Raw genomic sequence first — 27,375 nt, 5'->3', positions numbered from 1 at the left:
ACACCCATCCCCTCTCAAGAGTCTGTTGGAAGCAGTTAATCTGTTGAGGCCTGTTGCTTAAAGCAGTCATGCTTTAGCTTGCTGTTTGATCTATTCAATCATAAGTAATGAAACCTGTTTTATTCTTTCTTCTACTAATGACTCAGAGGAAGTTTTTGAGACTTTGTAAGTATCAGTTGATGAGAAAAAGAGGTGGACTACTTTGGTGAACTTGAAGCTAATTCTGCTTTGTGAATCCCTGCACTTCTGCTGTGCAGCTACATCGTCTTGCAAAATGCAGTTCCCCATCAGAATGCATTTAAATCAATTTAATGCATTCCAATGGGGGAAAAATAGTCATCTTGTGAAAATCACCCATAGAAAAACGGTTTTGCGAAGCACGGACCCAGCTATCAAAATTGCTGTCTTGCGAAAAACCTTCCCTAAAAAAAACGTTTTGCAAACGTGCACCCAGCTGTCAAAATTGTCATCTTGGGAAAAACATCCCCCCCCCAAAAAAAAACCCATCTTGTGAAGCATGGACCGAAACATCAACTAGTGAAAATCGCCCATAGGGAAAACCGTTCTGCGAAGAACTATAGCAATTGCAAAAACCCATCGTCTTGCTAATTAACCATTTTGCGAGGTAATCATCTAGCGAGGCACCACTCTATAACTGTATGGTTATACTTTTCTTTACTTCTCCCATGGTTCGACTGGGTTTTGAAGTGCTTCAAGGATATATGGTTAAAGAGAAATCGTGTTTGGCTTGAGGAGGGCCACATCAAAGAGGAAAGACAAAAAGGCGCACTGAAATGTAAAAGCCACGAGGTGATATATTTTTGGACTCAATGCAAAGGCTCGGGAGTGAGGTCAAGAGGGGCAGGGGAATGATAACATCCTGCTGAGGATGGTGGAAAGGTGCCTGGTGCTGTGAGGCATGAATCCCCGTCTCCCCAGGTTTGAACTTCCCAGCTCCTTCAGGTAGAAAGGATGATATTGACGGGAAGCCATGTATGCCGATGGGATGGGAAGGCAGCTCGCCAATGCAGAAGAGAGTAAGATGGGGGGGGAGAGAGGTGGGGGCATACATATGGATGGGCCTGGAGTTGCAGCCGGCACCAGGAGGGTTACCAAGCCAGAAGGCCAGTTGCTGGAGCAGGCTCTGATTCCACAAGGGGATTCATAAAGCCCTATTTTTAAGGAAATGGTTGCAATAGAAATAGATTTAGAACGTTCTGCCAGAAAATAGAAAGCCAGAGGCTACGGAGAGTGCTATCAAAATTGCTGGTCCCTAATCAAAAACAGGGAATCCTGCCAGGGCAGAATCTGCCAGAAGGTTCTGCCAGAAGGCGAGTACAAATCAAACCTCTTTATTCTCGGGGAAGTCACATACTGACCTCTGCTGAAGCTCTGCCGGATCCTTCCAGTGTGTCCATCTGGGCTTCCAAAGCATTCGTCAACATGGATGGGTGCAGGGCATGGGGATCAATGGTTCCTAGGTCTCTTTCCAAAGAGCTCAGACCCCTGGAAGAAATAAGTTTTCCCATGGCCCTCGAAACAGGGCCGTGCAAGTAGCATTCAAGAAGGCTGCAGGACGTGGTAACCACGTGCATTGTGTGTTACGGAGAAGAATGATCTGAGTGAAACCATGTTTTTATAATGGGAATGAGAACTGTGGGTAGAAGGAGGTCATTAATCAAAGCACAGCACTACCCTCATATTCGGTGGTCTTTTGGATTTTTTTCCCCAGCCAGTAGCATTTCACAACTGTAATAGCAGCAGTGAGGATCTCCCTATGGAGCTAAAACTGATACAAAGGTGAGAGAATCTGATGTGTTATGGACAAAGTTTCCCAAAGCCTGACGTTTACTGGTTTCTTGAGCCCCAGACAGGATTATCTAGCAGAACTAGCAGAACACTTCTGCTAGTTAAACTCACAAACTACAATTTGTTGGAGAGTATTTCTCTAAACACACAGACACACCCCTGCCACCTAATCCTCTCAGGCCATGCTCCTTCGGGCTGCACACTGATGGAAGCCAGGGCCTTCTCGGTGGTGGCCCCATCACTTTGGAATGCTCTCCCAGGTGGACCTGTGCCTAGTCTCCTCCCTCACAGCCTTGAAGAGGATGCATAAAATGAGGCTGTTCAGCACCAAAGCCTTTGAGAGCATTGTCTCTTAATGTTTTATAGACAGATAATTGTTTTCATTATTTCCACATGCCATCATTTCAGCTCTTTTTTGATTTATTAGATTATTGTTTTATTTGTGTATATGTGTGGCTTACTTTTTAAGATATTATTTGTGATTTATTTTATGTTTATGTTACGTTGGATGTAAACCACCCAGTGTAGCGCCCGGCGCTAATGTGCGTGGTATACAAGTGTAAAAATAGATTTAAAGACCAATTACTTTTAAGGGTACCCCTGTGGTGTAGTGGATAGAGTGTTGGACTAGGACTCTGGAAACCAGGATTCGAATCCCTGCTCAGCCATGGAAGTTCACTGGGGGCGTGGAACTGGTAAAGCTACACTTTAAATATCTCATGTACCTTGAAAGCCCTATTAGGATCACAGTAAGTCAGTTCTGACTTGACTGCCCATGAGTAACTAACAAATTGTTTTTGACAGGTCCTAAAGAGATCTGTGTTTCAGACTGCTACTAGTAACTCTTCATAGTTGTAAGTAAAGGTTTTAGTGCATATCACAGAGTGACCGGAAGGAAATAGTATGCATTGGTCTCTTCCTTTTATTTTGATGAATAGTGATGTTAATGTTTGATAACTGATTGCTTGATCTCCCAGTGGGTTTCCATGGCCAAGCAGGGATTTGAACCCGGGTTGCCTGAGTCGTACTTCAACACTGACTGCAACTCACTGGCTCTCAAACAGACTATACTTTCTTCATGTTGATTTATATTGTCCTTATGTTGAATTAATGCACAGCAATTTTGCCTGCTCTCGTTATGTAGCATGCCTGACTTTCTGCTCACTCGTTCTGTTTGATGATGATAACGATGATGATGATCTTATAAAATACATAATAGCACACCCTTTGTAACATGGATCTTGGTGCACCTTGCAATCATAAATACAATGCAGAAGGCATACGAAGAGCAGTGCATGTAGAGACTAGATACACTGAGAGTGTTTTTGGGGGGTGCTATGCTAGGATGGGAAAGGAATGTGCCTCCGGATGTTCTTGAGCTTCAACTCCCGTAAGATTAGGCAACCAAGCCAAAGAGGTGGGGTTATAAATTGGAATTGGACACTGCTGGAAGGGGTTGTGGAAGGCTGGTCACAAGACCCTCCAGCCGATGCTGGAGTTTTGCCCCAGGGCCTGAGCTACAGATGTTCAATGGGAACACTCATCTACCAGCGATGCTTCACTACCTTTCTTGCTCAAAAGTGCACGGTAGACTCAAAGGCATTCAGCCATCAGTTCTCTCCCCAGTTCCTTACCCTTGTTTCCTGCCTTCTCATGTGTTGATGTTATGCAGGTACAGGTCCTTCATGCTGAGCCCTGTTGGCACCGTTTGGGAATGGGTAGAAGTTGGGTGCTCCGGCTTTAAAATCACTTCCCAGGCACTCCTCCAGTGCAACTTACTCAAAGATCTCTCTGCCCACCCGTACATGTGGGGAAGAATAGCAGTCCCTTTGGACCTGGCTGGTGCTGTAAGGCCTGGCAACTCTGAGAGCATGATGGGAGCTATAGTTCAACGGCGTTTGAGGAGCTGATGTATGTTACATACAGCACTGATGTTACCTGTCTGTCATGGGTTTGGAGGGAAAGTTCCATCCTATGGGGAGTGGAAGGCGGGACATCAGGAGGAGGGGCTGTACTGTATATATATGTGAAGCCTGTGTGGAGAAGAAGAGATGCTGGGATGTGACGAAGCAGCAGCTGGGAAGAAGAAGCTGGTGTGGGAGTCTGTGTGTCAGACAGGGTACTACTGTGTGTCAGAGTACCAACCTGATAGGTTCAGGTGTCTGTTGGTTAGCCAGAACTGATAGGTTCAGGGTCTGTGCTTCAAGTTAAGGGTTCTGTGTGAACCAAACTGTATGCATGTATGAATGAGAATAAGCCACGTTACTTTATTTTATTCACCTAATCATTTTATTATCCCTGTGTGTTGTATTTAAATAAATCGTGTTCTTTATTTGTTTAAAAATCCATCCCTGGTCTGTGTGACTTCTTATAGGGAATGGTTGGTGGCAGCTTAGTTAATGTGTGGCAGATCCCAGTAGGTCTGGGTTTGTCACATTGATTGGTGTCCAGCGTGTGGGATACGACTGGTCCAGTTGTCCAGCAGTCCAGCAAAGCCTTGGCAAGTGTGCCCAGAGCAAGGGGGGTCTAGTCAGGGACAATCTGAGGCGCGTAGGTAATCTTCTAGGTGTACCTCACGGGGAGGTGCGCTAGTAGAAGAACGTGCCAACTGGGGAGACTAGATTAGAGTGCTCTGAGGCAACTTGTTTTGGCGGGAAAAAAGCTGAGGCAAAACTGTGTAAAGTAGCAGTGATTTAGCCTGCCTGCTGAGAGGCCCAGCAGAGGGGGGTAGGCTCTGGCTCGCAACTGTTGCAAGTTAAGTGCTGAAGAACAGCAGCAATCTATAGAAAGCTGGTTCTGAGGCAAAAGAGAAAAAAAGTGGTCGTTTTATTTTGAGGCTTGACTTTTTAAAGCAGCCTGTTCTGAGGGGGGATTATGCCCTTGACTCGAAGCCAGATGGCAGAAATGGGTGAAGTGAAAGACCCCCAGGTTGACCAAGGTTCTGAGGATGACTTTGGCTCAGTGCAAGGTGACAGCACGGGAGAACAGAACCCAGAGCTCAGAAAATTGCTCATAGCCCAACAGCATGAACTGAGGATGAGGCAATTGGAAAAAGAAGAAAGATTAGAGAGAGAGAGAATGGAAATGGAGAGGGAATTGCAGAGAGAGAAAATGGCGTTTGAATTAAAAAAATTGGAACTGATGAATCAGAACAATAATAACAATAGGGATTCTGAGGGAGGCCAACTGTCTAAAGCTGACCTGAAGAAATTCCCTGTGTACCACAAGGGAGATTGTCCTGAGGTGTTCTTTTCTTTAGTGGAAAGAGCGTTTGTGGACTTCTCAGTGAGGGAAACTGAGAAGATGACCATCATGCGATCTTTAATCAGTGGTAGCCTGGCTGAGGTCTATGCCGAGATGCCTGAGGAACTGATGAAAGATTTTGCAGAGTTTAAAAAACTGGTGTTTGCAAGACATGGGATAAATGCGGAACAGTTGAGACAAAGATTTAGGTCAATCACCAAAAAGCCAGAGCAGACTTTTACCCAAGTGGGGGCCCAATTGGTGAGGCTGCTTGAGAAATGGCTATCGCAGGAGGGGACAGAGACCTTTCAACAGCTTAAAGATTTGATAGCGCTGGAACAGTTCTATTCAGTTCTCCATGGGGAATTGAAGTTCCAGGTGAGGGAAAGGAAACCAAAATCTGTGGTGGAAGCAGCCGAGATCGCAGATTTTATTTCGCAAATAAGAAAGCCCTTGGGTGAGGGGAAATCTGTAGGTAAACCCAAAGAAACCTACAGCAAGTACTCTCAGGGACCAGGGAAAAGCCAGCAAGGGGGAGGGGCCCATGGTGAAGGGAAGCCCTCAGACATGAAACTAAGACCTCAGATTTTGGAGGGAAAACCAAAACAAGATGAGAGAGAATCAAAATACACCAGAAAATGTTATTTCTGTCAGGGAAAAGGCCATCTAATCTCAGATTGTGAGAAATTAAAGCAGCTAAAAGGAATGGTGCCTCAGGAGTCTAGTGGAACCAAGCCAAAAGCTGTGTTCTGTGTCCAGAAAGAGCAAGGCTCATTGTCACTGAGGGAGCCTGCTGCCATGGCTACTCAGTCTGGAACAGCTACATCTGCTGATCAGGCTGAGGAAAATGGTCCTCTTGTAGAAGTCAGGCGCTGCCTGTTGGTGAGAACAGATTCTCAGTTGTTTGAGACAGCAGGGGTGGACGTAGGAATACTTGATCGTCAGTATCGGGGGCTGCGGGACACTTGTTCTCAGGTGACCCTGTGCCATCCAGATATTATTCCTAGGGAATATATAATCCCGAATGAGAGCATAAAGGTAGCAGGGATTGAGGGGCAGATAATCTCACTCCCAGTCGCGGAGGTACCTGTCAACTTTCAAGGCTGGAGGGGAGTTTGGCGGCTAGCGATTTCATCGACTCTGCCAGCAGCCGTGCTCGTGGGAAATGACCTGGCTGAACATGTGAAACGGGTGCTAGTGATTACACGCTCACAAGCCACCACGGGGACAGTTCAGGGGGGTACTGATGAGCCAGAGACGGAAGCAGAGGGGAGTTCAGAAGCTGTGGTGGAAACCTTAACCACAGACAGCAGATTTGGACAAGAGCAAAAGGCAGACGCCACTCTCCAAAAGTGTTTTGAACAGGTGACTGACGCCCAGCTAACACCTGAAACCCCAGTGAGATTTCTGGAGAAAAAGGGGATTTTATATAGAGAGACCCTGAGGAATATCTCAAAAGGGGGAGATGGAATCAGAAGTCAACTGGTGGTACCTGAAAAGTATCGCCCCATGATCTTACAAAGGGGGCACTCTGACATGTTTGCCGCACACTTAGGGGTGAACAAAACACAGCAGAGAATCACACAGAATTTCTACTGGCCTGACATAGGGAAGCAGATCAGGGAGTTCTGTAAACAATGTGATGTGTGTCAAAGGCAGGGGAATAACCGCGACAGGACCAAAGCAAAGTTGTGCCCTTTGCCTGTGATTGACACTCCGTTCAAATGCATAGGGGTGGATATTGTGGGACCTTTGCCCAAGGCCACAAAGAGGGGGAATAGGTTCATTCTCACCATTGTGGACCATGCCACGAGATACCCTGAAGCCATACCCTTGACTAACATTGAAACTAACACAGTGGCAGATGCCTTGGTGGGGTATATGTCCAGGATGGGATTTGCCTCAGAAATAATCACAGATTTGGGCGCATCGTTCACATCAAAGCTCATGAAACGCTTATGGCAAATCTGTGGAATAAAGCACAAGGAAACCACTGCCTATCATCCTGAAAGTAATGGGTTAACTGAGAAGTTCAATGGGACTCTAATGCGCATGATTAGGGCTTACTTGGCAGAGAATCCAAACAATTGGGACCAGAAGCTGCAATCCCTTTTGTTTGCTTATCGATCAGTGCCACAAGCCAGTACCGGGTTCAGTCCATTTGAACTTTTATTTGGGAGAAGGGTGAAAGGGCCCCTTGATTTGATCAAACAAAATTGGGAGCAGATCACCCAGGATGACCCACAAGACGTTGTGACATACATAGACACCTTGATGAATGACCTAAAGAGAAATCTAGAGCTGGCAGCAGAAAACCTGCAAGCTCAGAAGGTCAGACAGAAAACATGGTATGACCACAAAGCTAGAGAGAGGCACTTTGACCCAGGGGAGGAAGTGCTTTGGCCTAGGCTCTGCACAGAGAACAAACTGCAGCTGGGTATCCCAGAAACAAAATATTTGGGTCACATGGTAGGGGGAGGAGTGATAAAACCCCTGGAGGCCAAAATAGAAGCAGTTCGTGATTGGCCTAGACCCAACACCAAGAAAAAAGTCAAATCATTTCTTGGGTTGGTGGGCTACTACAGAAAGTTCATCCCGAGGTTTAGCGAGATTGCGGCTCCGCTGACCGATCTGACGAGGAAGAAGGCTGATGACCGCATCCCGTGGACCAGCGACTGTGAGGCGGCGTTCCAGAGGTTGAAGGAGGCGTTAATCAACTATCCTGTGCTGCGTGCTCCAGACTTCGACCGGGAGTTCATCATCTACACCGATGCGTCTAACAGCGGGGTAGGAGCAGTTCTGTGCCAGGAGGATGAGAATGGTGACCAGCATCCAGTGTCCTACCTGAGTAGGAAACTCCAAAAAGGTGAGAGACATTTGGCAACCGTGGAGAAGGAGTGTTTGGCCATAGTCTACGCGATCCAGAAGGCCAAGCCTTACATCTGGGGAAGACATTTTGTTCTGTGCACTGACCATTCACCACTGCAATGGTTAAAGACAATGAAAACCCACAATAGTAAACTTATGAGGTGGGCTTTAAACCTACAGGACTATGACTTTGAAGTGAAGGTGGTCAGAGGGTCAGTGAACTGTGTTGCTGACGCCTTATCAAGAAGACCTGAAGAATGAAGACGGCGAAAGAAACACGGACTATGTGTATATATATTGATGACAAAAAGTTAAATGTACCTGTTTTTTGAACTTGGTTTGTATGAATAAAGGTAAATTGATGTAATGTATATGGTAAATGTTTAAATGCCTATTTGCTATGGTTAACTTAGAATGTAAGGATAAGTAAGTATGGTATGTATAACTGTTGTTGTGTGTTTTATCCAGGTTGTTTTTTGGGAAAAAGCACCTTAGCTTTCCCCCTACAAAACAACTTATAAAGAGGGGAGGTGTTACATACAGCACTGATGTTACCTGTCTGTCATGGGTTTGGAGGGAAAGTTCCATCCTATGGGGAGTGGAAGGCGGGACATCAGGAGGAGGGGCTGTACTGTATATATATGTGAAGCCTGTGTGGAGAAGAAGAGACGCTGGGATGTGACGAAGCAGCAGCTGGGAAGAAGAAGCTGGTGTGGGAGTCTGTGTGTCAGACAGGGTACTACTGTGTGTCAGAGTACCAACCTGATAGGTTCAGGTGTCTGTTGGTTAGCCAGAACTGATAGGTTCAGGGTCTGTGCTTCAAGTTAAGGGTTCTGTGTGAACCAAACTGTATGCATGTATGAATGAGAATAAGCCACGTTACTTTATTTTATTCACCTAATCATTTTATTATCCCTGTGTGTTGTATTTAAATAAATCGTGTTCTTTATTTGTTTAAAAATCCATCCCTGGTCTGTGTGACTTCTTATAGGGAATGGTTGGTGGCAGCTTAGTTAATGTGTGGCAGATCCCAGTAGGTCTGGGTTTGTCACAATGTATAATCAAATGCCTTGAGTACCAAATGGGCTTACATACATATCACAACACCTCCAACTTCTACCCATCCCTCCAACCCAAACTTCTTCAGTCTTGTTACTGCCAGTGGCCGCTCCTAGAGAAGCATGGAAGGTGATTACTCAAAACGGAGCCTTCTTGACTGTGGCCCCACCATTATGGAATAGCCTATCCTTGGAGGGGCATCAGGCCCCTTCCTGGAATGCTTTAAAACGGTTGCCAAAAACTAAGTTGTTTAAGGAAGCGTTCAATGACATCTTTCCCTGAGGTGACCATGCGATTGGATTTTAATGTACCCTACTATCATCCTTAGTTGTTTTATTCTTAGATTCTGGTGGTCTCATATTATTTAGTTTAATGTGCCTATTGATGATTTGGTTTTTTGAGGGGGGGCGGTTGATGGGAATTGGGATAAATGTATTGTTTAGGTTTGCTGTTAACCACCCTGAGAACACAATGTAATAAATGAATGAACGAATGAACGAATGAATGAACGAACAAATGAACAAATGGATATTTGTTTCTGGCAGGAGTAGGAGTTAAAATCCAATCGATCGATCGATCAATCTGCAACTTTCTGTTGCAGCCCTACCCGCTATAGTGCTACTATATTTTTATAAATTATGCATGGTGTTTGGAGAAACGGGAGAAAGAATTCTGCTTGTCTCACCATCCTAAAATTCGAGGCAGAGAAATTAATTGGTGAGAGGATCAGAGACAACAAATGAAATGCTCTCTGCAAACAAGAGTGTTTACACATGTAATTCTTGCCAGCGAGAATGAATTTTTTTTTTCAAAGTTCCTCTCCACTGGATGAGATCATGGTCATTTTTCTCTGTTTTGCATTTTGGGACTTTTTGCAACAGGAAAAAAAAACGATCTTGTGTTTGCACAAAAATATCTTTGTACCAAAACAAAAAACAACAATAATTCTGTATTTTTCGTGTAAGGTATTGCAGAATTGAATTCTTCTAGCTGTGCAGCAGAAGGGCTGGGATCCACAGAGCAGAATAGCTTCATATTTCTCAGAGTAGACCACCCCGTTTTTTTTCTCATTAACTTTCATTATTGTTGTTTTAAATTGCTGCTTTTAATTTTTTTTATGTTATTTCTATTGTAAGCCGCCCAGAGTAGAAATTGTCTAATTGGGCAGGGTATTCAATGAATGAATGAATGAATGAATGAATGAATGAATGAATGAATGAATGACACTTATGGTCTCAATAACTCACTCTGAGACATTAGTAGGAGAAAAGATAAAATGTCCCATCACTTACAATTGAACAGATCAAACAGCAATTGGATAAACATGGCTGACCAACTTTCAGAAGACAAAAGAGAGGGAAAGAGAGGGTCAGAGCAAAGAGGCAAGGCTTTCTTTGAAATCAGAGGCAGGAGGGAATGATTGGTTACTGCTGGATAGACTGACAGTCGCCCCAGACCGGAAATGTCCCTTCCAGCTGAACCTACGAAAGGCAGCATGCGAGGTTCCAAAAATTCCTGCAGAAGATCCATTCACTTTTGCACAAAATACAAGCTTTAGGAAAGCACAACGTGAGATGTTTTTGTGCAGATCGCTTTTGCTAAGGCTACTGCTAACAAAAAAAAAAAAAGAACTGGTGGTCTTTTTCCCCGTCACACAGGGCTAAAACATTTTACAGCAGTTGAGGATATTTTCGATGAACAATAGCAACGTGTCAAGACACCCCTTTTTTCATTGAAAGAATTGTCTTTATCACATCCTTATCTTCAAACAATGCATAATTACCCCCTAGAGACTTGACTGCAGTCAAAGAGGAAGGTGGCTCCGAGAGGTCTGTGTGAATTTCTCTCTGTTGTTGGAGCTAAAGCAGTCTGTCCATGCTCAGAGACCTCTTGCTGGCGGGACAGCAGGCTGGCTGCCTGGGATAGAACTGAAATTTCTAGGAGAGGTGGAGTGTTTTCTGGGCTCTCTAACATTGATTCTCATTTTGCACCAGAATGAAGAAGGGGTGTCTGGTTTAGGTAGCAGCTCCTCCACCCATCAAAGGCAGGCATGGTATATTGACAGTCACCCCTCATGGCCAGTGCAGGAACATGAAGTAAACACCATGTTGCACATTGAGGCGGGAGCCGTCAGTTAGATATTTGCCCGTTGCAAGCCGAGATGGAGGGGGGGTTGTCTGAGGTGGAGGGATATGAGGTGGGACACGAGGGGAAGAACCTGCCCTCTGATGGCCTTTGTGGTCCAGGGAAGCATGAATGCTGAGGTGGAGTGGCGCCAGCTTAGTATGAATGGAGGGAGGGAAGGAAAAGTGGGGAGAAGCAGAGGCCTGTGGGGTATGGCTGAGGAAAAAAACGGGCCGGGCTGGTGCGGGCTGTGATTGATCTGTGCCCCAGCCTCTTTCTTCCCTCGTCACCGTCTCCCTGTTTCTGCATATAAAGTAACCGTCTGCCTCTGAAGCTCATGTCCGGCTCCATCCGTCAGGCAGACAGAATCTTAATCAACCGCTTCACCGAGAGGGCCTCGGCTGCCTCCCTCGCACATCTGCAGACAGACAGACAGACAGACAGACAGACAGACAGACAGACAGACAGACAGACAGACAGACAGACAGACCATGCCGCTGATCTGTGGGCAGATTGAACGAACCAGCAAGGTCAAGCAGCTATTGTGACCGGCAGGCAAATAAGTGCCCGTGCGCAGCCTCACACACACACACAAATGAGTTGTGCTGTTTAAGTCAGGTTTAAATAAGAGGGATGCTGGAGATGTTCAGACTATCACGCAAATGGATTAGTGCTACGGCATCAAATTTTTTTTTGCTTTTGATGCTGGCTTCGTAAGCAGCGATTTTGGTAAAGGGAACGTTTTTCTGAAGATATGAGGAAAGAAGTGTATGGTGAAAAGGAGGAGGATCATGACACTGATGATGATTTTGGAAAGGTAGTTTGTTTGATTCTGTGTCCCACTGGCTACTGTTGAGTCAGATTCCAAATTAATCACGCGGCATCTGTGTTGCAGATCACGTCACGTACATGACGACGTCACAGTCCTCTTTAGAGTTGACTATGTGGTAGGATTGCACAGTTGCAGCTTCCCATTCCTGGAGAAGTTAAGGCTAAAACCTGAGCCTGTGGAAGTGGGAGGAGCTTTGTGATGTCAGAGGAGGATGAGGATGTATCTATGTCACAAGTGTTGGAGCCCTTATGTAACAATTGGGACATTTGCGGTTCCCCATCCATCACTGGTTCCATAAATCCAAGAGGCAGAGGATGCTTGCCTCTTAGGGTTCCCAGGTCTCATGTGCAAGCCGGAGTGGTAACCCAGTTGAGATATCTGGGGCTTTGACTGAAGGCAGTGAAATTTAGAGGGCTGGACAAATTTCCTGCTGGAAAGGTCCCAATACACCCATGGGTATGTCCTTCTGGAAGTGTATGAACCTGCCTTTCACAAGCGTGCAGCTATGAACTTCAGCCACTCTTCTCCAGGGAGAAGCAAACACAAAGTGGGCAGGCTCAATGCAAAATCAAGAAGCCTGTCCTACACACAGACCCAGGCATTCCTCTCCGTTCCTGCATCCACTCCCCATGCGTGGGCCAATCTGATGTGACCCTGAGCTAAACCAACAGGACAGGAAAGCCCCGGGCACCGAAACTGCTGGTTCCAGTTGTGACCCTGGGTGGGCTGACTCACATGGTCACAGGCCTTGCTTTGTCTGTGTGCATGCCAGATATGTGCTGTGCATGTGTATTTTGGCAAGTGCACATGCGCACCGGCCTGTATGCACACACCCAACGTTCCTAGCTTCTGCAGATCCTCTCTTTCCTGCTCCTGTCTGTCGAAATGGCAAACGGCACTTAGCAAACGTTGGCCATCAATCCCTACCCCTTGATATATGAGAATTGCCCCGAATAAGAGACGGTGAGAAAAGGACGTAACAAATGAAAAATCCGTGACCACAGGCAAATTAGAGGAGAGAATTTGCTTGAGAATGGCACGCACAGACATTTGTTTTCAGCTCTCACACAGACACCTCATTATTGTGGAATAAAAGCGAGTGATGTCATGAATGGGACAGAAAGGATGGGCCAAGGCTTCTGGCTGCGGCCGTCCTCCCTTCTCTCCCTCCGATCCCATCGGCAGCTACGATCGAGTGACCTGCCCTCCATGAGGGAGTGGAGGCAAATCACTCAAAGCTTTTTTCAGCGACATAAATAAATAAATCCATAGTAAATGTGCTGCCCCTTGGGTCCCCCTACTGCGTAGTCGCTGACTCAGCTTTGACCTTTAGATTTGTCCCGGCTCTTGATGCCTGTCTATCACTGTCAGGCTGATAGCTGAGTTGGCAGTGAGGCTGGGCTCCTTTCATGGTTTAGAGAGGGAGAGTGACCATGGGAGCGATGATCATATTAGGATTGAGTCTCAAAAACCTTAGACTACTGCAGTGCACTCTGTGTGGGGCTGCCCTTGAAGACAATTTGGATGATGCAGGTAGCACACCATGTGCCCTTCATCAGTGGTCCCCAACCCTGGGCCTCCAGATGTTCTTGGACTCCAACTCCCAGAAGCCATCACCACCACCTCTGCTGGCCAGGATTTCTGGGATTTGAAGTCCAAGAACATCTGGAGGCCCAAGGTTGGGGAACACTGCCCTTCATGGTCAGCTAGGCTGGCCTCATCAAAGAACATCTAGAGGCCCACACATTAACTCAATGATCCCCAACCTTCTTGACAGCAGGTTCAAGCTGAGTTGGACCATTCTCCCAAGGACCGGGTGGAGGTACTTCTTATGGAGCAGGTTGTTGGAGGATAACTTGAATCGAACTCATTACATGTATTGGGCTGGGACAAATGAACGGCGAGCAGGAGCAGGAGGTGAGCTGCAATGGAAACTCCGCTGCCTGCTAGATCAGCAACGGCTTAGAACCTAACAGGAGCTCAGGCTCCTATGAGATTCTAATGCCACAGGTACAGCTGATCTAGCAGGAGGAGGAGGGGAGCAGGGAGCGAAGCTCCGCCTCCTGTCAGATCATCAGCAGCATTAGGAGTGCTTATAGGGGTGCACTGACAGGAGACGGAGCTTCGCTGTCTGCTCACCTCCTGCTCGACAATCATCTGTCCCGGCGGCCCAGTCCTTCCAAGGCCACACACCGATACTGGTCCGCAGCCCAAGGGTTGGGGACCGCTGCATTAACCTATCCTTGATAATTCCAGTCCCACAATATCTAGTGGGGGAAACGAACCAGGTGATGGGGAAGACCTTTGCCTGAGTCTTTACTACCAGTCAGGTGGACTAGATGGGCTGAACACCGAGTCAGTGTCTAATGCCACCAACCGAGGGAGACTTGATTCTGATATTGCAATGGTGGCAAATTGCTCTGGTCTCATCTTGAACCTTAACAGGGCTGTCTAAGGAACTGAGTCCTATCCCCCTTCACATGGAGACTGAAACCCAGAGCATATGCACCAACCCCCATAACATCAGAGTCAACTGCTTCCACTGTTACAGTTATAATCTTGTGTTAATGGATGGACTTACTCTTGCTAAGTGTTGCCCATGTGAATTCTATCTCCTGCTGCTGTCACATCTTTCAGGTTCTGAAATCTTGAGGTTGCCTTCCAATCGTCTGCCCCCCTCCCCAACATAGGCATTTGGACATTTCATTGAAACATTTCGCAAAACCACTGATTCAAGCCAAACAGCAGCCAACTCATGGGGTCTCTACAATCTTTTGTTGTTAATATTGTGTTGGACTTCACAGGGTCAAAATCCCAGGACCTTTTTGATTAGAAGACCTGATTTTGTCATCTGCCACACATTTCGGTGTTCCTTCTTCCCTTTGAGCTTAGCCACAGTCCCCAAGTTGGCAGTACCCTATTGGATTTCACCCGTTAGACTGCCAGTGGTTAGGGCAGCCCTCCCCATTGTGGATAAGATGTCCCCTCCCTGTTTGTAACATAATCTGCCCTTAATTGCAACAAAATATATCCATAGGCTATTCTGATTAGAGTGCAAAGAATTTGGAAGGCATCTTGTCCTTGAATAGGCCATTAAGATCCATTAGCTAAACAAAATACTCATTCTTAGGATGTGACCACTGCTTGAACCGGTTGCTTGATATGCCTTGATACAGCTGACCACATTTTGGATATCCCTTGGGGTCCAACCTGGGAGAACTATCACAGCTACGGTGGTCAATGCCAATGGTGAAAATATACCAGTACACAACTGTACAGTAATCTCAGCTGTGCTGTGCATTAATCTATTGGATCTGATCCTCCTTAACGTGATCCATTTTTAGTTTTACACCCCTCCCTCCCTGATCTTCCCCCAGCGCTCCTCCTACCAGCCTCTACGCCTCCTGTTGTTAAGTCACTGAAAGACGGAGTTCGTAGATTTTTTGACAGGGCAAGAGAACTGAAGCAAATCAGAAGAGACATTCTTGTTGATGAGCCCTCAGGCTGTGGAGGCTGCGTACGCATGTGCTTCTGTGTGCACATAGAGAAAGGAGGAGAGGCTTGTACCTCGAGTCATCTCCTTTCACCCGTTCTCTCTGAACAGCCCCGATAGGAGCTGGCAAGAAAATGTCCTTGTGGATGGACCGTATATGTGATCAGCACTTAAATCACAGACTAAACGCTGGGACTCTGAGGTCCTGTTTCCAACGCAAGTGGAATCTTAGAGACTCTGAGCAAAGCAAAGGCCATTAGGAGACCTATTAGCCATCGCGGTTGCTCAATAGGGACCCCAGGTTCAGAGGCATACCTGTAAGAATCAGCTGCTTGGAGACGGGTTCAGGAGAGGTGAACAACACTCAGTTTGTGATCCTTCCAAAAGGCACATCTGATTAGTGATTGTTGGATTGGATACCCACTAGTTTGATCTATTATTTATTTATCTATTTAATAAATCTATATACTGCGCCATCCGGTGCAAAGCACTATTCTGGATTGTTAACAGACAACAGCAATCAAAGAGACACAGTGTGAAATCAAATGAAAGATCATATCTTCTAGGTGTGATTTTTTAATGTATGCCATCAAAGAGTCTGACTCACTGACTGATTGACTGATGTAAATTAAGAACGATATTCTCAACTGAGTACACAGAGTTGTGATGACATGAACGTTGCCCATAATATACCCTGGCAGGGCAGGCAGCTGATGAGATTGAACCAAGGATGCTATCAAAGGCCTCTATGAAGAGCCACGTCTAAAGCAGCCTCTTGAAAATGGGTAGGGAGGGAGCCAGGTGCAGCTTGACCAGGAGAGGTTTCCATAGTTTTGGTGCCACGACCGAAAAGGCCCAACATCTAGTGGATGTTCTCCTGGCCTCCTCTGGCATGGAAAATGGAGAAGCATGGTCTGAGAAAATCTCACAAGGCAGTTTTGAATGCTATGGTTTCCTTAAGAAAATCAGGCTTTTGTCTGCTTTTGGTGATGCCACGCGTTTTTCAGACCCTCTCAGTGTCCATTCAAAGCAGGACATTCAGCATTATGGTTTCTACCTCTTCCCTCCGATATTCAACACGCTCGAACAGCTTTTGTTTTTAACAAGAGTTGAAAGCTTACCTACCTTTGCGAGCTTTTCCCGCATCGTCCGACAAGCCATCTATTTCATGGAAAACATAAATATTAATGTTGTTGTCATTATGTTGCGTTGTATGGTTGTTTGGTTGTCAGTTCTACTTATGTATTGTCCTCCCTCATGACAGCCCAGGTGGGCTAACAAATCCACGTACAAGTGCACAGTTCAAATCACAAATTGCAAATAACTCAAAATTGCAGCGCTCTAAAATCACAGACTGAAAATGCTAGTTAGAGTCCAAGAAAAATTATACGGACAAGCAGCAATGAGAAATAAAATGCTTATAAATAAATAATAATAATAAAATAATTCTCTGTATAAGGATAGAGTTATTTGTTGGTTGGTTGGTTGGTTGGTTGGTTGGTTGGTTGGTTGGTTGGTTGGTTGGTTGGTTGGTTGGTTGGTTGGTTGGTTGGTTGGTTGGTTGGTTGGTTGGTTGGTTGGTTGGTTGGTTGGTTTATGCAAAAGGCAAAAGGCAAAAGCATGGGGGACTCTTGGTTCTCTCACAGAGGGAAGCTGGCACCACCACTAAGAATGCCATGTCATAAATCTTAGTCTTGTGTGCCTATAGATTACATTTCAATTTTTTTGTATCTTCTGTGTTATATGTTTTATTATCATAGTATACTGCTTAGAAATCCTCCAATCGTACTGCTTAAAGCCTGTTTGGGAAAAGATAAGCAATGCAATTATAAGTATAAATGGAACCTCCTCATTCAATAGCACAATACCTCTGGCAAGTAGATACTGGGGGCAAGCAACCAGCTGTTGTCTTAATGTCCTGTATCTGAGTTTCACAAGGCATCTGAGAAGTGACAATTAGAGTTCAAGATGCCAGATTTCATTTGGTCCATATTTATAGATTTATTGATCAGATTAACACATGGATTAAAACTCAGCGAACCTTTAGTATTTGCATTACCAAATTTTGCAAAACCAAATTTTGGTTCCATGAATTGACTAAAATGTGGATTTTTAAGTGAAATCCTCAAAGAACTATGTGTTTCATGGTAAAATCCTGTAAATATACATTTTCAGGTGGAATGTGTGCAATAAATGCATTGAAATGTGTATTTTTGGAAAAAAATATGTATAGAAACATTTATTCTTAAGTTAAAAAGGCTTACTAAATGCATATTTAGGGTAAATTGTGCACCTAAAGTAAAATGCATATTTTAGAGTAACATTATGCAAAGGCATGCCTCGCATGGGAAAAAAGCTCAGTAATTTTGTGAAGGCCATCTTTATTGATGCAGAATTGTGTCACTTTTGAATTCCACAGAACTCTTCACTATACAGATGTTAATCCAAATAGTAAAGGATTTGTTTTGTTAACTCCAAAAGCTTGCATCCTTCTCCATCGACTTCAGCTGGTCTGATGAAAAACTGGATTTCTAAAACAAAAATATATTTTATTTTTTTCCCCATCTCATGAAGATAGTTCAGTGGTCCAACTCTTAACTGCATTCTCCTTTTGCATCTTTTTCATTGTCCAGGGCTACTGGTTCGGGGTGCGGATTTTAATCAGCCAGCTGACAATTACACAGTTTGTCAAGGGGACAATGCAACACTAAGGTGAGTTTCTCCTTTGAACCAAAGCAGAGGCATGTGAGATGTATGAGGATGCGTATCTCCCATTTGGATCGCACGACAGGTCTTCCCAATTGATTTATTGATATGCACTGCCAGGATTTTCAGCTATTTAAAAGCTTCCTCCAACTTTCAGCTTACTAGGAGTCTATCTGCCATGGTTTTTTCCCTGTCCAATCCTAGGGGTTGAAGTTTGATGAAGTACTTAGATTTCCTGTGCTGTGTTACCAAGTATGTAACACATTGGGTCCCAGCCTTGGGTCCCCAGATGTTCTTGAACTAACAACTCCCAGAAATCCTAACCAGAACCACTCGCGGTGAAGGCTTCTGGGAGTTTTTGTCCAAGAACATCTAGGGACCCAAGGTTGGGAATCAGTTGTTTAGGGTATCTCAGCATGATGAGTCACATCAACAAGGAATGTTCAAGTCCCACTTGAACAATTTTTCGTGTCCTCGAGAAGACGCATTGAGATACCAAGTCAAAAAACCTCCCAAATCCTAAACCATGGGGGGATTTTTCACTTCTTATGAGAGTAAAAAGCCAACCCTTCAGCTGCAACATAAGCAAAGAAGAAGAAGAAGAAGCAAGTTTTGCACACACAAAGAAAACTGAACACCTTAAATTTTAATGTTTTAAAAAACGGTGCAAAATGAAAGATTTTGCACAAAAATACAAGTTGCCTTTTTTTTTGCAAGACAAAACCCCTTGTAAAAAAAAACCCTCCTATAGACACTCCTGGAGGAAACCTGTGCCCTTGAACCATTCCAGTCTGAGTTCAGGCCACTCCATGGCATGGAAATGGCATTGGTCAGCCTGCAAGATGACCTTTTGAAGGAGACTGACAAGCTCAGGAATGACCTTGTTGGTCCTCCTTGACTTGTCAGCGACCTTCAATATTGTTGACCAAGGTATCCTTCTGGGGAGGTTCTCTGGGTTAGAGATCAGTGGCCTGGCTCCGGTCCTTCCTAGAAGACCATGCTCAGAGAGTGCAGCCTGGGGAGATGAGGTCCACCCCTTGGACTTTCAATTGCGGAGGGTCGATCATCTCCCCAATGCTGTTTAATGTCTATATGACACAGCTGGCGGAGGTCATCAGGTATATCAAAGCTTTGTGTCACCAATATTTGGATGACACCCCTCTCTCTCTCCTTCCATCCCTTGAGCGCTGCCTGGACACTGTGCTCAGTGGATGAGGGATAATAGACTGAGGCTGAACCCAGACAAGTCAGAAGTCCTGTGGGTGGGTTTTTGCAGATTGGGAGCCTCCCTCTCCTTCGGAGGGGCACTCTCTCCACTAAGGATGAGGTTTGCAGCTTGGGTGTACCTCTGGACCCAGCACTATTAATGGTGTCCCAGATAGCGTCTGTGGTCCGCTCTGCCTAGTATTTCCATCTAAGGTGGATTGCCAAGCTACATCCCTACCTTGACACTGGGTCCCTCATCACACTGGTCCATGCGTTGGTAGTCTCACGATTAGACTATGGCGTTGCTCTCTATGTGGTGCTGCCTATGAAGCTGCTATGAAAACTTTAGCAGATATAGAATATGGCAGCCAGATTATTGAGTGGTGTAGAGACATACCAACATATTTCCCTTGGCAGGCCACCTTGCACTGCCTGAGAAGCACCCTCCAAGCTTCTTCTTGGTCCTTGGCATATGACTGATGCAACCCATCCTTGGGTGGCCACATGTCCTCTTTGATTGTCTTTCGAAGGGTTCCCAGAGAACAGCCTTTTTAAAGAAGATGCCTACTGTTAGAAACCGTTTCCCATCCAAACTGAATTTAATGGTGGAGAACCAGAAGAAGGGGGATCCCTAACCATGTAATTACCCGTCCATAATTAGCCATACATGGACAACAGTCTTAGCAAACAGGTCAACTGGTCAAAATCTCCTCCCTTCGGAGGAGGTGCACCGTAATTTTGTTTAAATTAAATACATCGCTTCTGACTTTGCCTCTATGCATATGAATTATCACCGGAAATTTTATGCAAATCAGTATCTTCTTTTGTCTTCTTGTTCGATGATGCATGTTGTTTTTGCGGGTGTCACGTGAGCAGTAGATGGCTGGATAGCTCAGTGAGTTATGTAACTTGTTGGGGTAGGTTCTTTTGTAGGTTTGGCTGGATCGTTATGATGCTCTGTGTGTGGAGCTGCCTATGGGAAGTGTCAGGAAACTTCAGCAAGTCCAAAATGCAGCAACGGGGACTAGTTACAGGGATCATATAACCCAGTACAGCAGCTCCACTGGCTGCCACTCCATTCCCGGGCTGAATTCAAGATATTGGTTCTAACCTATAAAGCCCGAAATGGCTTGGGCCCAAGCTGTCTCATGGGCCGTGTCTCGCACTATGAACCTGCTTGAGTGTCAAGATCATCTTCAGGGGCCTTTCTCTCAGTCCCGCCACCTTCACAGGTGCATTTGGTGGGAATCCAGGAGAGGGCCTTCTCTGTGGCTGCTCCCAGACTTTGGAACTCCCTCCCACTGGAGGCCCAACTGGCCCCATCTTTGTTGTCCTTCCGCAAGCAGGCAAATACCTTTCTCTTCAAGCAGGTTTTCTCTGATTGCCTGGCTGCCTGAGTGGAGTTTCTTAAATCAGTTGTAACTTACTGCTTTGAGTGTGTTTAGGTTTGCTTATGTTTTTTTGTATGGTGTTCTTTTTAGTATCTGAATACTCACTGTTCTTAGCTGTAATATTGTCTTTCATTAATGCAAGCTGCCTTGGGACCTTTTAAGGAGATAGGTGGGGTAAAAATATTTTAGATGGATAAATAAAATAATAGTCTTTCGTTAGAAAAAAAGAGAGGAGGCTACAGCCATGATTCCCGGAAATGTGGCCTCATTCACCATTAGGCTCTGCCGAGGGTGCCTCCCAGAGAACTACTATTCCCGGGAAGCAGCGTGGCAGCTTCCCCCTTTTTTAAAAACAAGAAATTGATAACAGGAAACAGGGAGGCCGCTCTCTGCAGGGGTGGAGACTAGAGATGTGCACGAACCGAATCACGAAAACCAACAGATCAGGCTGGTTCGTGGTTCGGTACGCGATCCAGTTGGGGGCGTCCTGTTTTGCCGAAGGAAAATGAAGTGCAGAACTTTTTTTTCCCCCTTGGCACTTCATTTTGCTTTGGCACGACGGACGCCTGCCTGCCCCCTTCCCGCTGCCTATCAGCCGAATCTCGTGCGCATGCGCGAAGGCAGCGCGCTGAGCCCCTGGAAGGGAAGCCACAGTGGCAGTGGCAGAGAAAGCAGGAGAGGCAGGACCAAATAGGGAATCAAGGGGGGCAGTGGGAAGAGGATGGGCCGGTTGTCAGTCTCCCCCAATACGAACTCCCCCCCCAAAAAAACGACAAACCATTTTTCAGGACTTCGTCATGGTTCGCACCATCGTGAACCACCATTTTCCAGGTTCATTCCCATCTCTAGTGGGAACCTCCACATGTTCCGATTTGGGGATCTTGGATGCGATTCCCGGACATCTTGGAAAATTCTAGGGAAATGAAGTTCAGAAATTTTTTAACAGAGCATAGCCCCGGGTAGCTGACCATGGAGGCAGAGGTTAGGAACCTTGATTCTCTGCTGTGCTTCTTGGGAGAAAACCCAGCGCTTTCACAGATCTAGCACTGATTAAATGTCATGCCCAGCCGTTGAATAGATGCGCACAATCTTCTGTACACTCCATTTCCCTGAGTTCCCCACACCTTGTTTTCTCGCCGTATTATCTTCAGACTGACAGTAAACAATACGCCCACAGCCGTCTGGATCTGGGAACCCCAGGCCTCCTCCCTTTCACAAAGGCACAAATCACAGCAACACAAGCACAGGGGGGAAAACCCTCAAGGCTTTTGTGTGTGTGTGTGTGTGTGTGTGTGTATTTCAATAGCCCCAAGAAAAAAGGGAAATGTGAGGCATGGATTTAGCAGGCCAATGTGGATAGCGGTCCAGACGATCTGCTTGTTGACTTTCATACCCTTGTGCACGGAGGAATGGCGCCTCTTCTTCTAAAAACGCCCGCTAGTGGTGCCGTCTGTCATTTAAATCCTCTGACCCATCCGAGAGCTCCCACTGGCCCAGAGAAGAGTTTGCCCCGACCCCCCATTCTCCCGTTTGCCCTTCTCTGAACCCAGTACCAGTTTTGTGCCATCCGCTTGCGGTTCAGTAATTCAGCCAACCTCCCCCTTGGCTTCGCTCCGGTCTATTAAAGTTTCATCACACCATCTGGACAGTATTTAAATAAAAGATACCCCCCCACCCTCGGCAAAACGCACAATTACCTCCTCATAGTGCATTAATGGCAGCCAGCAATGACTTACAGAAGAGCTAATAACTCTGTCAAGCGTGGCATAAATTTACCAGGCTTTGATTTTTAATACTCTCGCATTGTTTCAGAACCAGACCCTTGCCTGTGTCTGAGAGAATAATAATATCCTTCTGTCTGAGGAAAGACTTTTTCCTCATCCCGCAGAAAGATCACTTCCGCATGGTGCTGGAACGCTCAGTCAGTTCCGTAATTTCCTCAGGTCTGTGTGCGTGCATACACACGTACATGCATGCATGCATGCATGCATGCACGCATGCACACTCCTCTCTCTCTCTCTCTCTCTCTCTTTCACACACACACACACACACACACACACACACACACACACACTTCCAGAGCTTAGAAATACTTTGTGGAAAGTCAGATGAACTGCTGGATAGCTCAGGTCTATAGGCATCTGGTTGAGAGTTGGGGTCTCCTTGACAGGGCTCGACTCCCTGATGATAGGGTCCCTTCCAGCTCTGCAGTTTAAAGAAGATGATGACATCTTTATTGACAGTTTCTTTTACAATGATTTTAGGACTGTAAGATGTTGGATAACGATGGCCAAGACCCTTTTGCTCGGTGTAGTAAGTGGCATTTAAAGTAGATCAATTTGAATCAATTTACAGAGGCAATGGACGTATTCTAGTACAATTTAAAACACAAATCAACTGGATTTTGGCCACCGAGTCAGACTGTTACGTACTTAATGTACCCAAATTTCGTCAACGCTGACCGGCGCCAACTGTCCAAGGTTTCGGCAGGATTCTTTCCTAGCCTTAGCCCTAGCTGGAGTTGGCAGGAATTAAACCTGGGTCCTTCTGCATGCAAACTACAGTGGTGCCTCGCTAGACAATGATAATCCATTCCACTGAAATCACTGTTTAGCAAAGTCATCGTCTAGTGAAAAGCATTTCCCCATTGAAATGCATTGAAACCTGTTTAATGCATTCCAATGGGGAAGAATCGTTGTTGTCTAGTGAAGATCATCCATAGGAAAGCCGCTTTGCGAACTGCTGATCAGCTGTTTAAATCGCTGTCTTGCGAAGCTTAGATCCCAAAAACACCTGTTTTGCAAGCACGGAGGGAGCTCTCAAAATCGTCATCAACGAAAATCGGGGACCAAACATCGTCCAATGAAATTCCCCCATAGGAATCACTGTTTTGCGAATCGCTATAGCAATCGCAAAAAGTCAATGTCTAGCGAAAAAACTGTCATGCGGGGTAACTGTCTAGCGGGGCACCACTGTATGTCCTCTGCCATTGAGCCATGATCTTTTCTTTCTTAAAGCCTGTTGTTTAGGCGTCATTATGTCATACAGCACATGGATAGTGTGGGGTAGTGGCCTAAGACAACAGAGACCTTGGACCAAAATTCCCATTCAGCCATGAAACACACTGGAAGACCTTCAGCCAGTGGCACTTTCTTAACTCAACTTGTCTCACGTGAGGATGCAGCGGGAAGTAGAAGAGAGGTGAATTCTATCTCTGGCTTGCTGGAATAAAAGCAGTGTATAAATAGAAGAAGTGTATAGATAAATAAATAATAAAAAGTTCATCATAAAAAGTCATTCTTTTAATTGTTATGACAAGACCAGAGTGGATGAGTTAAGCAACCGTTGGTGTTTTACATTATTTTAATTAGTTACACTTGGTGGGTTATTTTGAGTTGTTGGCTTTTTTTACTCAACTTAACTGATACAGTATTTAAAATTTAAAGATAGCATGTTACTCATCACGACTGATGTGACATATTGACTGTACAGCTGTCACTTCTATTGTATTTATATCCTGCCTTCCTCCCAGTGTGGAATTCAAGGTGGCTCCCAATGAGAATTGAAACCGATACAATTAGAAAGACCATCTATATTCCTGTAGTAGTAAAAAGCACAATTAAATGAGTTCTCAGTTAAAAGCAAGTGCTGGATAAAGCCAGCTGAGTACTATTTAACAGCACAACAAGAAGTAATAAAGAAAAAACATCAATAAATTAATTTTCCATTTAACGTAAACGCATTAATGCTGGCATTCTGGTGCTCTTGTGAATCCTAACCCTGTCTTCAGCTACGCCACCAATAGCCTGTGAAGGCAGTACGCTTGCAGATAAGAGGAGCTGAAGCCCTGGGCGTGGAGTCTCCTGGCACCCTATGTCCTGAAGGATCACATCAGCCACAGAGGGTGTTTTTTTGCCCATAGAGGTCCTTTACACAGTTTAGAACATGGGAAAATCAGTCTGCTTGTTGTTGTTGTTTAGTCGTTTAGTCGTGTCCAACTCTTCGTGACCCCATGGACCAGAGCACGCCAGGTCCTCCTGTCTTCCACTGCCTCCCAGAGTTTGGTCAAATTCACGTTGGTCGCTTCAATGACCCTCTCCAGCCATCTCGTCCTCTGTCGTCCCCTTCTCCTCTTGCCATCACACTTTCCTGACATCAGGATCTTTTCCAGGGAGCCTTCTCTTTTCATGAGACGTCCAAAGTGTTGGAGCCTCAGCTTCAGGATCTGTCCTTCCAGGGAGCACTCAGGGTTGATTTCCTTCAGAATGGATCGGTTTGTTCTCCTTGCAGTCCAGGGGACTCTCAAGAGCCTCCTCCAAGGAAAAGTCAAATTTTGCCTTGTAACAGCGATGGGCAAAGCGTGACCAACTGGCACTTCTAGGAGCAAAAAATCATGCATTTGTGGTGAGCGATTCCCACCCTCTGCCCAGAATAGAATAGAATAGAATAGAATAGAATAGAATAGAATGTCCATCACACAGCTATAGTTTGTTGTTCCTGGAAGCCTGCAGTGTCACACCACTGATGCCAGAGATTCCCCCTCTATTTTTCAAAAGAAAGTGGACTCCCCACCACTTCCTGTTTCGTTCCCTTGGGGCTGAAGCATTTTTGATGGTCTGTGCATCTCACGGACAACCGTGAAGCCGGTAAAGTTGCTCCTCACATCTGGACGATTTGTTCTTTTCCTTTCACAAGGTTGCCAGGTCTGCGGTTCTGGAACTGAAAGGAAAGGTTTGGGGTCTGTGTGGCTGCTCTCGACCTAAAATCTCAAGGCCCGGGAGGGCTGCTGATCTGGAACAAGCTGTGTTACATCAAGACAGATTGTCCACCTAGCCTAGCATAATCTGATTTGTCTGTGTGAGCCTTCCACTCCAGATGATGCCATGTTTGGTTGGACATTTATGTACACAAACGCACACATGGGTTGCAATGCTGTTATTCCTCCTCCTCCTCCCTTGTTCAGGAGGCGAGCCACACACAGACATTCTTCCAAAAGTCCCTTCGAACTGAAGCATCGGCCCTGGTCAAACAAGGCCTGATGGTCGCCATTCCTTGCGTTTCTAATTCACCAACGGGAAATGTCTCCCAGCTGACCTCCCAGGATCTGATCGCTGGCATGGAATTCTAAGGGTTGTGTAGAAAACAAACAAAGGGACTAATAAAACCTTTCCTGTCTCTGCTCAAAACATCTAGAAAGGTGTGGGGTACAGTTTCTCAACCATAACAGGGGTGTGAATAAGGAGTGTTGAAGAGTGTTCCATTTTGGTTAAATTCCTCTAGCTGTGCAGCAGAGTCTTATATTAATTTTTGCTCCAAAAAAATTACATCAGGACTTATTTTCAGGGGATGCTTTACTTTTTTTCATGTACAACCATCAACGTTGATTCAAATACAGTCATGTCATCTTCTTCGGGTTGCTGCACAAAGTTGGAGGGCAGGCTTTCACTTAAGTGGGGCTTATTTTGGGGCTAGGGCTTATATGACGAGCATCCTGAAAAATCCTACTAGGGTTTATTTTCAGGTTAGGTCTTGTTTTCAGGGAAACAAGGTATTTGGAATCGAACAGATCAAACAACTAACAAATAAATATGATTGCTTACAGCAACCAACCTCAATGGACTCAAGAGAGGGAGGAAAACTCTTTGCAGACAGATGAGGCTCTCTTTGAATTCAGAGGCTGGAAAGGCCTGACTAGTTAGTGCTGAATAGATTGACAGTCAAGGAATGGTCTTTACTGGAAGAGAGTTTCTTGGAGAGAAGGGCATGTGCCTCTCGAGAGGGGTAGATATTTAACACACTCTGTCCGCATGCGCCCCTGATGCTTTCTAAATCAGATCTCCCCAATCTCTACTTGTTTTGTGTGGGCAACATGGGAGCTTCTGGAAATTGTTGGATGACCCTCTCATCAACTGCTGCCAGTAAGGAGGAATAAGGAAAATGATAATTCAACTATATCTGGGAAGCCATAAGCAACTTAACTCATAGTCTACTTATTTGGGGTCATTTCTTGTTTAAAGGCATGGGATAGCCAGCCTCCTTTCCTTGTGGTCTGCACTCAGAATTCAAACCCAGAACCTTCCTCTTCTGCATTTTTGCAAGCAGCATCACGTCCACAGTGCCACGCTGGAGATTTCTGGAGCTCTACCCTGCCCCACCCAGAAAAAAACCCCACAATTCTCCTTGCTGGTTTTCAAATGGCAGATCTAGATTTGAAGAAGTGCTCCTGGGTGGTTCTCCAGTGCTACGGTGGCTTTCCAGTTAAACTGGGACACTGGACTGGGAGATGAACTTCACATCACTCTCAGCAGCTGGTGGAATCAACTGGCCCTATGTTTATGGCTTGCTCAAAAACTCTGTTCACTTATCATGCATCCGAGAGATCAGGACTGGAGATGGGCACAAACCGAACCGCGAATCACAGAAACCGACAAACTGGGCTCGTTCATGGTTGAGTTAGTGACCCAGTTCAGGGACACAGAACAAAATGGCCAATGTTTTTCCCCCACCCCCATTGGCACTTTGTTTGCTTCAGCCCACGGGGGCGGCCTGCCCACCTCCTTCCTGCTCCTTTTCCCCACCTCTGGCCTGCTCTTACCGCTCCACCACTGCCTCCTCTTCTCTGGGTGCCCAGGTGCCACGCTCCG

At 45.6% G+C, this 27,375-nt stretch overlaps 1 protein-coding gene across 2 annotated transcripts in view; it reads left to right on the top strand.

Annotated features, from left to right (window-relative positions):
* The window catches only part of IGLON5 (IgLON family member 5), a 136,033-nt gene that overhangs the window by 74,992 nt on the left and 33,666 nt on the right, over nt 1-27,375 (top strand). For both annotated transcript variants that reach the window (XM_072980366.2, XM_072980367.2), the window contains exon 2: nt 18,062-18,140. In XM_072980366.2, coding sequence (XP_072836467.1) covers nt 18,062-18,140 — 79 coding nt within the window. The remainder of the gene's footprint in view (nt 1-18,061; nt 18,141-27,375) is intronic.

This window comes from Pogona vitticeps, chromosome 9, assembly GCF_051106095.1.
Source record: "Pogona vitticeps strain Pit_001003342236 chromosome 9, PviZW2.1, whole genome shotgun sequence".
Classification (NCBI taxonomy): domain Eukaryota; kingdom Metazoa; phylum Chordata; class Lepidosauria; order Squamata; family Agamidae; genus Pogona; species Pogona vitticeps.
This window is presented reverse-complemented; position numbering and strand designations above follow the sequence as displayed.